Here is a 14933-nt window from a genome sequence, read left to right on the forward strand (position 1 = left end):
CTTGACTATTGTCAAAATTCTAATGAGCCCGGCCCGAATCCCAAACCCGAGACAGTGTAAAATCGGGTCCGAAACCCGGCCTGTGAACAGGTCTGAACCAAACCCACCAACCCAACCCAACTCACACTCAAAGTTGAGGGATTTTGAATTTTAATATACAGCAAAGGTTTGGGATTTTGCATTTTCATAAGGGAAGGTTTTGATTTCGAAAATCCAACCCACTGCAGATTTTGAGAAGGTATAGGTTTGCAAACGGGTAAGGACTATAATTTACAAAACCATCCCCAAAGCCATCTCGTTGCTATCCTTAATTCAAGGTTCAAAATATCAATACATATCAGCCGATACATATCATATCGAGAGCTTCCTAATACACCCATACAGAGGGTGTATTGGAGTTTTAACCAGTTCAAGGGGTGGACGGACCTTAAACAGGCCCCTCTGAACCGGATTTGGAAAAAAAAAAAAAACTACCGATACGCCTCTACCGATGTAGAGGGTGTAACGATATTTTGAACCTTGCCCTAATTGTCTCGTAGATATGGTGAAACTCATGGTGACGACGAGCTACTAAATAAAGTTAGACAAATGGCCATCTTGAGGGCTAAGATTTTGCGGAAAGTCGTATAATCAGTGTTATTGACATAATATAAGAAATTAAAAAGATATAGAAAGACAAACAAAAAGGATATATTAACAACAAAACATATAAAAGATAAAAGAGCGAATTTCGGTGCTGGTAATGAAATAGGAGAACCTCAAGAATCAAAAGATAAAATTCCAATTCTCTTACTTGACCCCCTTGCTAGGGTTACAATTGAAAGGCGGAACTACAGTATCTAGAGGCCCATACTCAATACCATGGTATATAAGAGACTTCACACGACATCACCAGTAAAGAACCCTGTATTGGACAAACTCCAGTCAAATCCACAAAGCATGTCACAATTTGGGAACATCTTCAAAACATTCATTAGCCCAACCCAACATCCGAGATGACTATACAAATACGACAGAGTGAACCATCATAACCATCATAACACTTTTGACACTCCAGACCCAGTCTTTGAACACCGAGTTTTCTCCATATTTCCATTGACCACATACTGCAAAACCCAACTCTCCGAAGGAGTCTTGCATCAAAATCAAATACAGGAATATAAACTGCTTCTGGCCTAAAAAACAGAAAGCATGAACAGATGTATACGTCTTACAAATTGACTTGCCATATTTCCAATGGGAATTAAAAATAAAACCTATTTTTTTTCATTTTCAAAATTACAAAGTACATCAGCAGAGAAGTGTACAGCGTTTTAATGGAGAGAGCTGACACTATGCAAGGAGGGAAATAAGAGGTTAAGAAATCTACCATCCAGAAGCTGAATATTGTAAGCCGGATATCCTAAAAGCTGTTTACATATGGCATCTCTATATGGTTGTATTTGACAATGTGAGAAGTAAATTCTTTGGCACTTCATCACTGTATATGTAACCAAGACACTGATCTCATCTTTCAAAAAAAAAGAATATAGAAAGAATCCATGCACTCTGCTCTTCCCGCACTACTAGAGGATCTCAGCACTTTTTCCTTGCTCGCTGTTAACAATGCAGTTTCCATCCATTGGATAAGAGCTTTTTTAGATCAGCACCCAATCCCACAGTGGAATCTGCCAACTTTATTCCTGTGGGTGAAAAAAGAATTCCCAACTAAACGCAATTAATGGCTCAAGTGGCAAATGCCCCCTGGTGAAAGCCAATTGGCTTCACCACTGCTTTGACCAGTACTGCTGTGTAAGGTTTGGTAAGACTATTTGATATCTGATAGTCGACTTTGCCCAGCAGGGAAACGAGTCTGGCGTCTCTCACCACCAAAGTATCTACTGTCTGTCGGGCCCCGCCCAAGAATTCCAGAAGCATTTGATTGATGTAACCGATTACCATTGCTGAGAGGTTGGTACGAGGACTGGGCATTAACATCATTTCTTCTTCTCCGTTTCCAAGCTTCTGACTTTCCAGTATCCTGCTCTTTGTGAAATGCTTCTGAAGGTTGGTGCGATGTAAACTTCTTGTACCCTCTAGGCTTATCATTACTGTGGCTGAACGAGGGGCACTGACTGGGATCACTATCTCTGTCCATGGGGCCAGAAACAGAACCATTGAGGTGGGAGGGCCCCACCGCTGCCACAGCATTCTGCTCCTGTTTAAGTTTAGAATAAATCTGATGCAGTCTCTCACCAGACAAATTAGAAAAGGAGGAAACATAATTCCACAATCGCATAGTCATCCCTGTAAACAAAAAGAATCTCCATTAAGTTGGTCTACTTGTTTGGATTTCAAATGTGAAGACCAAAAAACTAATGGTTGGAGCTGAGAGACATGGAAAGCACACTTTAACTCGATCAACAATAATAATCAAACTACCATGATAAAGGTAAACAAGCATGTATGATTAAATCGTTTAGCACCAAAGTCAACTGTGAAAGAACGTAAGAGTATGAGAACTATTTACATACTAGATTGCTTATATGACTCCTCATGTTCCTGTACAATTTCATCTATCTTTCTGCCAAGAAGTTGTAGATAATTCCGAATTTTGGAAAGCACCTGAACAAATAAAAAGTTTTAATATCATGCTAAAATGTGAAAACAGTAATACAATAAAATATGCAACTAACAAGAATTAACCTTTTCCTTGGGAAGATCTGCACTGGTATATTGCAACCTCTGAAGACGCTTCAGTGTCTTTTGCTCATCAATCATGACATCTGCACACCACTCCATCCATTTTTCTTCCTTGAACTGCTGATACAGCTCAGTATCAGACATCTCTCCCTCCTCCTTGGCAATAGGTTCAACTTTTTGATGTTTCTGAGGTATGTCTTTGTTTGCACGGAGGTTAGATTTGGGTGAACTTGATTTTCCTTTCACGTCCCTGAAGTGAGTTTTTGAAATTTTTAGAATATTGTCCCCTTCAATTTTGGAACCCTTAGGTCCTGCTTTAGCCTTTGAATTCTTTCCACCAACAGCTGCAAATTCCTGGTATAACAAGCAACTCAATAATCAGTACATGTGCCTACATGTCAATGTAGAAACTTCTAATATCAAGTAAAGACATAATCACCAAAGCCTCATATATAATATGGCTATTTATTATGCACATAATTTTTTTCATAAAACTGCCTACAAAAAAATCATTTCTTTTTTGGTAATCCTATAAAAACAGGAAATATTCTTCAAATTTACATTAATCACAGAATTTACATAACAGACCCAACATTAATCAATTTTGTATCTGTGAAATGTAAAGCTTCATGTGGATGGCAGAGGTCTCCACGTGCCATGCCTTTAAACTCTTTTAATTGTCTTCTTACTCTCTGAATGGTGGAACAGAATTTACATAACAGACCCAACAAAGCAACAAGACTTTGCTGAGTTGAGTTAGTATCAGATATTTGCAAATGTAAAGGAGGAACCTCAGAAGTTGGAAGGCCCATAAAGAAACCACCAATACTGAAAGCATTTAAGACTCTCAAACATTTATACATTACTCAATATGATAGCTTTGCCATGCCAAATATCAACTTTGGTTGGCAGTGTTCTCAGTATCAGTAGACAAAATATGGTTTCAGTGTCCTAATAGGATGGAGCCTCTTAAATATGGTTTTGCTCACTGAGCCAAGAATTGCTAGTACAAACAAAAGAGGCATAGGCATTAAAAATGTCGATATACCAAGAGAGTGCAAAAAATAGCACTTTCTGAATCTTGCTTACAGAGCATGCTAATCCTGCTTGCACAGCACATCTAATAGCATAGTAATGTTCAACATAACATACTCAATACAACACATTTTATGTTTCAAGAAATTATACCAAAAATTCTACACGTTAGAAGTTCAGTCAAATTTGGCAACCTATAGGAATTCAAAAATGGCACTCAGCTTCACAAACTAGACACAAAAGCACAACATTCGCATAATGAATGGGATAATTTATCCGCATTGTTATGTGTCCACATCAGTATCCATATTCAGGCATTAAAGAATTTAGCTTAGAGGGGAGTAGGAAGGTCTTTTTGTATAGCAACGCCTCTGCACTCCCTAATTTTTGTTCCAGTATGCAGTTTCACTAAAATTCTTTATAAATGTTATGTACATTAGCCCATGTGAATGATTTGTCTTCTTTTACTAAAAGAAATTGTACTTTTTTTCAAGGAAAAGAACCATGTAGGGTTTATAGAACAAACAAATTGCATTTATTTCTAAGTTACTTGGCATCAAAAATTATTTATTTTTATAAAATTGTAGTTATGCCAATATATAAGTATCTGGTAATTCCATCCATAGTAAATAATTTTTTGGATAATGAAAAAAATTAGTCAAGATCATAACAAGAGCACTAAAATCTAGGTGAAGAAACTCAGATAACTAAGTCATACAATACTCTAACATACAAGCCATGTTAATCATCTGCCTGTCCCACAAAGAAAGACACTGATATTGAGGGATATGATGATAAACCACATTACTAGTTGTAACTTGTAAATATGTATCGCTTTCTCAGTTCTGACAACCAATGCTAGGCTTAAAATCTTGCATGCTGGCATTACTTTAAATAACAATACAGACCAAGAACCGGAAAGTTGACCAGCCTTGATTTAGATAGAGCACTGTACCAGTATAAATAGAAACTTAACATGATTGTGAATAATACAAAGTAGCAAACCTTTTTCAAAAGTGCAGAAGCACGCGAGTCCAAGTTAGGTGCACGCGGTAAAAATGTTTCACCATCTCCAAGTTCTGGAGGTGCAATCTTCTTTGTAAGGCCAAGCCTTGGATCCAACCTTATTTTTTGCCAGTTTCCAAATCCATGGTAATGTATTCCTAAAAGCAACCTAGCATCATCAACTACCAAGAGTTCCACCAAAGAAAATTGCATTAGATAACAGCAGCAAAATAACTACAAAAATGAAAAAAATAAATGACAATATCATCAACACTATCATAACAACAACAACAATAATAGCAGCAGAAGGGACTTTAGTCTCTACCTTGATTCCAGGCACAAGCTTTAGACCACTGGGGTCCCCTAAAGTGCATTAGCAATCGAAACTGTGCAACTGGATCTTGGTACCTTTTTATGCGCTTTGCTAGGAGCTGAAGTTCTTGTACACGATCTAGTACCTCATGTGCCTTTACAGGAACACCAAAAAAATCCAAGAGAGTCCCCTAGGCAAAATCACGTGGAACTTTAAACTTACAAAATTACAGAGCCAAATAGATCAATTCTTGACACAAATACATCGAATAACAACTTCCAAATATAGTATTCATGAATGCAATTTCCCATAAGTGCCAAAGGACTCCGGATCTCCTACCCACAAGAAGTCTACCCACACCTACCCACAAAACACTACACCTGTGAATTGGGAACATCCCCCCATGCACAATAACATACAAGTACAGGAGATGTTCCCTATGTGTGGATGTGATGTCATGTGGGTAAGTGTGGGTAGAGCTCTTATGGGTAGGAAATCTAAGCTCGTGCTAAGGTGCCTACCCACAAAACACTAAACCTGTGAATTGGGAACATCCCCCTGTGCACAATAACATACAAGTACAGGAGATGTTCCCTATGTGTGGATGTGATGTCATGTGGGTAAGTGTGGGTAGAGCTCTTATGGGTAGGAAATCTAAGCTCATGCTAAGGTGCCTACCCACAAAACACTAAACCTGTGAATTGGGAACATCCCCCTGTGCACAATAACATACAAGTACAGGAGATGTTCCCTGTGTGGACATGATGTCATGTGGGTAAGTGTGGGTTGAGCTCTTATGGGTAGGAAATGCAATCCCATGCCAAAGCGCCTACCTTTGGATCCAGATTCCCTCCTTTAACTGCATCTCTACAACCATCAATAAATGCATCGAACAGCTCAATCTGTGCATCATAAGGAGCTGCTTCAATAGTACCACCAACTTCCGCCACTATTGAGCTAATTTGGCTCTGATTCCCAAACTTCTTAACCTAAGTTACAAAAAGGTCAGAGCTGTAATTATACTTTGTACGTACATGCAAAGTACTCGAAGGTTATGATGACAACACAACAGTTAACAACAGCTTATTAATCGGAACTAATAATGCAAAAATACTCACTATACCAAACAAAACCAAGTGGTTGATGTGAGATACCATTGGATTAGAGATGTGTTAGAGCAAACGTTAGTGCAACTAGAAAATATCCATACCGACAAGAATGGCTCAGATATGATGGAAAGAGAGAGACAAATTGCCGTGTCCAACACGTAATGTTGGGTTTCTTGTGAGTTGCACACTCCTCATGAGTCGGGAGGGGGAGATTTGTTGGGTTTCTTGTCCAACACGTAACTTGAGAAAGATGGAAAGAGAGAGACAATTGCCATGTCTTGTTTCATGTTAGTAGATGGTGGGACCCACTCTCCACTATCCTTTGGCTTTCTCTACAAGCCTCATTTTGTCTTGGTGAGAAGAGTTTCTTGGCATTTTAGACACTCAAGTTGGTATCCTCTTTGAAAAAAAAAGAGAGAGAAGAGAGTGGGCAAAAAATCATCTTTTACAAGAGAAGAAGGGATTCAAACTACTTGGTACGTGAACAAGAACATATTCAATCAACCATTGTGGCTGCTGTTTTACTCTTTTTCACCAAGGATTTTGGTGGGTTTCTTGGCTCTTCAACAGTGGTTTTGGAGAGGATTTGGGCAGCTTGTTTGGTGAGATCTTTCTCATGTTTTGTTGATTGAAATATGTCTCATTTGATGACTGTTTTCTTATATTCAAGAGAGGTTCTTGTCTCTTGAAGTTGCTATTCTCTAGTTGGAATTGGAGTAGTTGTAATTCCCATTAATCTTGTTGATAGTGGAAAAATTCCGGGTTAGTGCCCCGTGGTTTTTACTCTTCATATTGGAAGGTTTTCCATGTTTAAATTCTGGTTTTCCATCTCTCTTGTGGTGTTTGATTATTTTTCTCTTTGGCTATTATTTGTTAATTACATTATTGATTTGCACACTGTTAAAAAGGGATTTCAATCCCAACAAAAACAACACTTTGCTTGTTGAGATCTAAATAAGTGCAATGTCGTGCTCATCAGAACCGTTTTTACTACCAATATGAAGACACCTTTTTTATCAGAATTTCGAAGATAAAAGTGAAGAAGTGGATTATCTTCAAAGTAGTTGGATTGTCTCCACCACTACAACTATGATACAATTCTGCAATTTCAAACTTTATCAAAATTCAACGAAAGGAATCACCATTTACCAGGCAAAACTACAATAAAATTTTCATAGTTTCATTGAAACCAAAACCAAATAACTCAATAAAATAGTTATAGACAAATATATATGGGAATGGTTTTATTAATCATATCATTATAGAACTGTAAACCTCAAAGAAACTCATCTGTAAGAATTTCCCAACTTATGTGGGCAAATCCTCTATTATAAGGGAATACTTTTGCTTGTTGAATCCTCAATTTGTAGGCAGGTTTTAAATAAAAATATTAGCGTGAGAATCCATGTAGTTCAGGTTAAATATCAAAACAAGGTCAAGCACTGAAGTTAATAATGGGGAGTAAATATGGGTCTCTAGAGGGTCCCCTATCTAACGGTTGGCTTGGATCAACCACATCAACCCTATGCACAATAGAAATAAGCCAGGTCCTGTGGGAAAGTCCCATACTTGTCCCAATCAAGGAACCTTTTCTCCTGTATATACATATTTATTTTGAACATAGTTTAAAGAACAATAGATATAAGATAATGAAAAATATGCTAAAACAGTGAAAAATAATACATTAAAGTAATTAATATCATATAATAGCAAATATGGCAGTCATAAACAATCATTGAAATTTCACAGAAATGCCACAATTCATGCAAATAAAAAGCTTGCCCGTCTCTATCCATATCCAAAGCATTTAAACATGTATGAACAACATCCCAACTCAAGTACATGTTACAAGATAAAATGGTTAATAGAGAACCAGATTAAAAAAAAAAAAATTATTGATAAAACCATACAAGTAATTTCATAGATTAGGAAATAAGTTGTCTTTCTGTTAATATGCATTGCAGAAGCATACAGCCTCTCACCTAGTCCATCTCGTTTATCATTTACTTTTCCTAAAAAGCAGCAACCAATCAAGGAGAAAAAGGACCAAGCTTAAGAATCAATGACATAAACAGAGTAATAGGAGGTAACCTTGTTGCCACAAACTTCGTATATGGTTAATAAGCTTACAGCCTCACCTACTAAAATTTAAGAATATAAAATGGAGAAAACAAATAAAAATAGACATCAAAGTAAACTATTTCATGATTCACTTACAGCCTCACCTACTAAAATTTAAGAATATAAAATGGAGAAAACAAATAAAAATAGACATCAAAGTAAACTATTTCATGATTCATAAATTAATTGCTCGACTTCAAAAGCACTCGCATGGCTATATTAGAGAAACACAGTGTAGGGCAAAGGATGCCGTTAAATAATATGCTAGGGATAAAAACATTATATTACCGCACGTGCAAATAGAGCAGCATCTTTCTTTGACAAGTTCCCACAAGTCCATCTCCTTACTTGAGCTGCTGCCCCCTCAATCAATGGTGCAGAATATACTGATGAATCAGCTTTGCGGCGCTTCTGGACTCTATCCTGAGATTCAATGCCCCTCTTTTTCCTCTTGGTACTTTTCTCAGGTTGGTTAGCTTCTGCATAGCTCTTGGTATTTCTTGCAGCACGAGGAGCTAAAGCCTCCTGTATTTCAAATGGGGCAGATAACTTGAGTAAAAAAAAAAATACTGGAAAAAAACCTTTACATGAAATTGGGAATTAATAACAGAAACAAGAAATAAATAATATAAGAAACATGAACATAAATAGGCGCCTGGATTTTTATGGAATATCATATTCAATGTAAAGAGTCCATACTTCAGCGTGTGCTACTGCTTCTGGTTGAATCATACGACTCCAAAATGTTGCATCATCTTCAGCACTGCAAAAATTAGCAACCTGGATGGAATGACAAGCACACAAGAACATGTTAGAGAAACAAGTTTGGGCTATGCCTATATCAATGATACCATATTATTCATCAAAAATGTGTGTAATATATTCTTGCCTTAAAAGCACTTAGCAATTCATTTCCTTGCTCCACTTCAGCCCCCTTCTCTTCAACCTTCTCAGCTCTCTCAAGAATCTCATCAATATCCATACTTAACAGTCTCTTCTTACTTTCTTCATCATTTTTGTCTTCCTTAAAGAGTTCCTCTGCCCCAAACCTCAGAATCGCTGAGAGCTCATTCTGGAAGTAGGAAACACATTCAAAGGAACCAAAATATGTCAATAATATAGCTGTAAGAGAATGCAACAATTGGACCCATTAAAAGTTATAAAGAGGATGTAAGAAAAACGAACATCTTCACTCTGAAAATACTGACTAATAATATTAAATCTTAAAACAACCTATGTGTATTAAATACACATCCAGAAAAGCTAAAATCATCTAAAAAGCATACCCTATCATCCTTACCTTGTCAAACATGGAACTCCCCTTTTTGGTTTCTTTCTTCTCCAGTCTACCCTCTGCATTTAATTTCTGAATGACCAAGTGGTCTAGAACCTATACAACATGTATATAAACAAAAGAATATGCATCAATATAAGGATGTAGTAGCACAATACAAGTCATAAAAAAATACATTTATTAATGTATTGTGTGATGTATGTCAGATGAACATATTTAATTATTTTTTACAAATGATAAAATCACTCACATCACACAAAAAATGAATATTAATTACCATTTTCTTCTTTGCACGCTCTAGAATATCTTCCTCAACGCTTTTGCTTGTAACAAACCGGTAAGTGTTAACAACTTCTTGCTGTCCAATTCTATGAGCTCTACTCATCGCCTAGCAAACAAATGCAGAACCATGTAACTAACATATGGAAGATAATTTCATTGTCAAAATACAAAAAATAAAGCTATGCGTGATCCCAGAAATTGAGCTAGTTCCAAGTTCAACAATTTCTATAAATCTAAACTTAAAACGATTAGTAGAATCACATAGTTTATCAAAATTAATTTTCTGAAAGCATGCTATATATAAAAGAGTGGAGAGTCCCATCGCAAACCTGTAAATCATTTTGGGGATTCCAATCTGAATCAAATATTATAACAGTGTCTGCTGTGGCAAGATTGATTCCTAGCCCACCAGCACGAGTTGACAAAAGGAAACAAAAATCATCACTTCCCGGAGCATTAAAATGCTCCATAGCCTGGTGGCGTAGATCAGCTCTTGTACTACCATCTAGTCTTTGAAACTGGAAACCTCTTAGCGACAAATATTCAGCCAGAATATCCAACATCCTAACCATCTGCACAACATGATTAGTGAGAGGAAGACTTGGTGATTTCTACATGATCAATATCAGTGAAGAAAAATAAGGATTATCATCTTGTCACCAAAGTTAGTTTTAGCTAACAAAACAACATACAGATAACAAACCAACTAGAAGATCAGTCAAGCATTACTACACAGACAACAAATCCTAATAGAACTTCACGATATCTTGGCCAATGGCAAGCAAAAGGGAGACTAACTCCATACATAAGCAAATGGAAATTAAAGTGGGCAATAAGGTTGCATATAAAGCACAATGACAATCTCTAACAGAAAAATGCATGTCCAGGTACCTTCACCAAAAAACAATCTGAACAAACCTGTGAAAATATTAGAACACGATGATTTGTCTCACGCAATCGTACTAACAACTTATCAAGTATCACAAGCTTTCCACTGCTTAAGATGATACGCTCAAGTTTACTGCTATCATCGATGGTGCTGTCCCCACCATAACCATGGTCAGCACTTTCAAATAGAAAAGGATGATTGCAGCATTTCTTCAACTCCGCAACAATATTTAAAAGAGAAACCTGCAAGTTTGGGAGAAATAATCCATATCAAGTAACAGTTAAGCAGGGACCAATAATAAACAAGTCAGGCAGTACAATAAAAGGAAACGTATTCTTTTCATGCCAAAATTAAATTCTTCCACTTAATAATTTTCATTTTGGTTCTGCTTGGTAGTCAGAGAGAAGAATACACAAATTTATCCACCTAAAGTGGCATATCAGCTTATGTTGCATGGTAAATGGTAAAAAAAGCAAGTAAGTTGGACTTCTAATGGACTTTATGTCTAAAGATTTAAAAAACAGACAATTCTATGTAAAACATTTAAATAAAAAAAAAAAAACCTGTTTCCCACGGACTCCTTTGTTCAAGCTGTGGAAGTTACGTTCCAAAATCCACTTATAATACCTAAATGAAGATAATGAACACCGTGCCGAAAGTCATTTAAAATTAGCAAGAACAATATGGTAACAAAAGCAGAGGAGCATTAAAAGTTTAGTATTTACTGTTTCTGAAGGGGAGACATTTCAACCCTAAGGATGCGTTCAATTTTTGGTGGCAAAGACTTCTCAACATCCTTGATAACTCTTCTTAGAATGTGAGGCCTCAGTTCCTTATGTAGATTAGTAAGCTGAACAAAAAAGAACCCAGAATTAAGTGGTTAAAAAAGAAAACAAAAGGACCAGCCAGATCTGATCTCTCACAAAATAGGCACTAGGCAGAAATGAAGTGAACATGTAGTAAATAGCCAAGGACTATACCTCAGTTTCATTAAAGGAGCTTAAATTCTTGTAACGAAAAACAAACTCTTCCCTATTGTTGAACTTTTCAGAATCAAGAAAATGAAGCAAAGCCCTGATTTATCAAAGAAGAAAAAAATAAAGAAATAAGCATTAAGTACAATAAAAGCTCAGGCATGAACTTATATATACATATACAATAAAGGCTCAGGCATGAATTTATGGCATAATATTCTGTAACTCAGCATATAGAACCCCTACACATCCTACTTTAATGTTATTAATGGCATAGAGGCTGGTTACTGGCGTGAGTGGGGTCCACTCTTCGAAAATCAAGTTTAATGGTCCAAGGAAGCCGAACCAGTTGTTAGAGGGAATACCTACTTTTTCAAACCCACAAGGGTGAAAAGGCGTGGGACTTCTAGCAGGCCTATTTTGGGTAAGGATCAAAGGGGGAAGAAAGGTCAAGGAGAGCAGGTGATTTTCAACTACATTAGAAATGAAGAAAAGAAGGTCATCACGAAAGATAAGGTGGTGCACGTTGATTGTGAAGCTGAGTGAAGTTGTGGTTGTGTTGATTCTGCCCCGGTATATTGTGATTGAAACATGGGTGAGCCTGCTTTGGTGTCTGATGCGGGAACTCATAAGATGGCTTATATAGTAACAGATCAGGCTGTGTTATCTTTGACACTGAAGAGATTCAGGTTAGTGCTTCTAGGAAGTTCTAAAAGTAGAGAAGATTGGGTTGGGGGAGAGACCGAAGGAAGTTGTGACAGGGGGAGGGGGTGTTGATCCTGGAAGCATTCTGAGAGGTGGTGAAAATGGAAATGGTGACAATGAAGTGGATTGTTGTGACTCTACCCAAGTTGAGTGAATGATGCTGAGCATCGTTCCATCGTCTATTTGAGGAAGTATTAATTGAAAGAATAGGTGTGAATTTGGGTAGGGCGATGGTAGAGAAATGTTTGTAAACAGCTGAAGTGGTGGCCTCCAAGAAATCACATGGAGCTAGGAATCTGCACACTATTCACATTACTAAAGTTTTCTCTTGGTTGAAGCTTGGTTCGGTGCTGGCAGGACCCGAAGATAAATGTGCCAACAATCAAAGTTGACGGTGGGGATGACTCAGGTCATCACTAAATCAAAATTTCAGTTGGGGATTTCTCAGCAGGCAAAGAACAGTGAAACTTATTTCATGTCTGCTGTGAGAGATCTGGATAGAAGCCATGGAAAAAAGGTGGAGACTCCTGGAAGTCTACCTGTTGAGAATTTTCTCAAATTGCTGAGAAAAATGCAGTGGTTGGGATTTGGGAAAAGCCTTGGAAGGGGGGGAGTGTTTACTAGTAAGGCCTATGAGGGATTTTTTTTGGATCAATAGGCTTTTGAGGAATTTAAGAGGAGGAAGAAAGAAGAGAGGATGAAGAAAGTTGCAATAGCAGGAGAGATTTGAAATGAGGATGACGATGGGCAGGACGAAGTGTTCAAGTAGGAGGATTAGTGAGTTGGCCATTCATGGTGCTGCTTGGCTTGAGAGCAGGTGGAGTTGTTATTCGGTCTTTGTCTCTGTTAGAGTTCTATAGTTTGAGGTCTTTGGTTGTAAGTTGTGTCTCAGTGTATTTCTCACTCTCTCTCAGGTGATACCTTATATCCTTATCACCATCCTATTTCTATTCTCTTTTTCCTTTTAATGAATTTCTTTTTATCTTTCAAAAAAAAAACATTAGATGCAATAACATATTAGCTCGATTACTAAATTTTTCATCAGTATCAATCATTCTTATTGGTTATTAACAAGGAAAATTATATGCCAGCCACCATCTGCATCTAAGCCTTATCTGAACTATAAGAGGTCAGCCATATGAATCCTTTTTGCTATTTCATTCTTTTTAATGTCATATTCATTGTTAAATCATGAGTAGTGTAAATATCCTAGCATGAAAAGACAAACTAGGACCCATGACCATATGAATTTGGCAAAAGTTTAATGCCGTCTTCCAACCTGACACAACCCTCTTCTTTTATGCAAGTAATCAAGTACACAGGTATAATTTGTTTTCCCGTCCATTTACATTGGTATTTATATCAATCTGAAAACAAAGGACGTACAAAGACCAATAATATATACACCAGGTCAGTCCAATAATATAAAAGAATACAAATCAGTAATAATTGAGAATTTAAAAGGCATATAAATAAAAGAAATAAACTCCCAACAGATGACATAAGATATATGGCAGAATGATAATAAACAACAAATAGCATAAAGATTAGCAGCATCAGCAGCTGAGCATCACATACTAGTAAAATACTGAATTGGGAATAAAGGTGTAGTTGATATTAACAATAGCATTTTATCACTATTATAAAGGATCTACTTTGATATGAACATAAGTTATCTATATTACATTGAAAAAAAAAATTAAGAAAAGAACAAACAATTACCATAGCTCTTCAACACTGTTCTGTAAAGGTGTACCAGTTATAAGCAACTTGTTTTTGGTACTAAATTCCTGCTTAAACCAAATTGCACAGTCACTACATTAACTATAGCATTAATGCACCATACTTGTAACAGCTTGACATAAAAAATTAAGAAAAGCAAATATTGGAAAAGGCACTATACCAAAAGTGTTGTGTAAAGAGCAGCTTCACTATTCTTTAGCCTATGTGCCTCATCAACCATAAGATAATTCCACTTGATTTTTGACAAAACAGCTTTATCCTTTAGTACTACTTCATATGTTGTCAAAAGGGCGTTAAATTTTATACTCCTGCCACTATTTTTATTAGTATAAAATTCATATTGCTGACAAACCTGCAGCAGGACACCAATGATCAAGTTACATCTAAGAGAATATGAAATAGCAAAATGACAAAACCAGATATTACCAAAATTCTAAAACAGACCCAAATGCAGCTAGCAACAGGACAGGAAACAAAAATATGATAAGCAGTTTCATTGACGCCTCCACTTTCAGGTGGCCAAAAAGAAGAGGAATAACTCTGTGGAGATGCACATGGGCAGCAGTGCTTTGGATGTTATGGGAGGAAAGAAATCTAAGAATTTTTGAAGGAAAGAAAAGGTGCAAGGAATTACTGATAGAAGGGATTATGATAAAAGTGATCTCATTGGTAAAATCTATGGGATTATTCTCAGACTTTACTGCAGATGATATAATCAGGAACTGGAGGACTATAGCATGCTCGTCATCAGCAAAAAAGAAGGTTTTAAAAAATTGGGATC

General features: G+C 36.8%; 1 protein-coding gene across 5 annotated transcripts in view; it reads right to left on the reverse strand.

The window, feature by feature from the left end:
* Positions 1-1237: 1237 nt before the first annotated feature.
* The window catches only part of CHR5 (chromatin remodeling 5), a 39848-nt gene continuing 26152 nt past the window's right edge, over positions 1238-14933 (reverse strand). For all 5 annotated transcript variants that reach the window (XM_088955554.1, XM_088955555.1, XM_088955553.1 and 2 more), the window contains exons 14-31: positions 14313-14504; positions 14132-14199; positions 11711-11804; positions 11456-11580; positions 11294-11357; positions 10760-10972; positions 10171-10413; positions 9837-9947; positions 9566-9655; positions 9155-9337; positions 8965-9045; positions 8554-8790; positions 5869-6024; positions 5048-5225; positions 4723-4904; positions 2686-3036; positions 2514-2604; positions 1238-2286 (exon numbers count right to left, since the gene is read on the reverse strand). In XM_088955554.1, coding sequence (XP_088811680.1) covers positions 1808-2286; positions 2514-2604; positions 2686-3036; positions 4723-4904; positions 5048-5225; positions 5869-6024; positions 8554-8790; positions 8965-9045; positions 9155-9337; positions 9566-9655; positions 9837-9947; positions 10171-10413; positions 10760-10972; positions 11294-11357; positions 11456-11580; positions 11711-11804; positions 14132-14199; positions 14313-14504 — 3138 coding nt within the window. In that variant the 3' untranslated portion in view covers positions 1238-1807. The remainder of the gene's footprint in view (positions 2287-2513; positions 2605-2685; positions 3037-4722; positions 4905-5047; positions 5226-5868; positions 6025-8553; positions 8791-8964; positions 9046-9154; positions 9338-9565; positions 9656-9836; positions 9948-10170; positions 10414-10759; positions 10973-11293; positions 11358-11455; positions 11581-11710; positions 11805-14131; positions 14200-14312; positions 14505-14933) is intronic.

The sequence above is a fragment of the Nelumbo lutea genome, chromosome 7, assembly GCF_056320005.1.
Source record: "Nelumbo lutea isolate HS-2025 chromosome 7, American lotus-T2T, whole genome shotgun sequence".
In the NCBI taxonomy this organism is placed as follows: Eukaryota; Viridiplantae; Streptophyta; class Magnoliopsida; order Proteales; family Nelumbonaceae; genus Nelumbo; species Nelumbo lutea.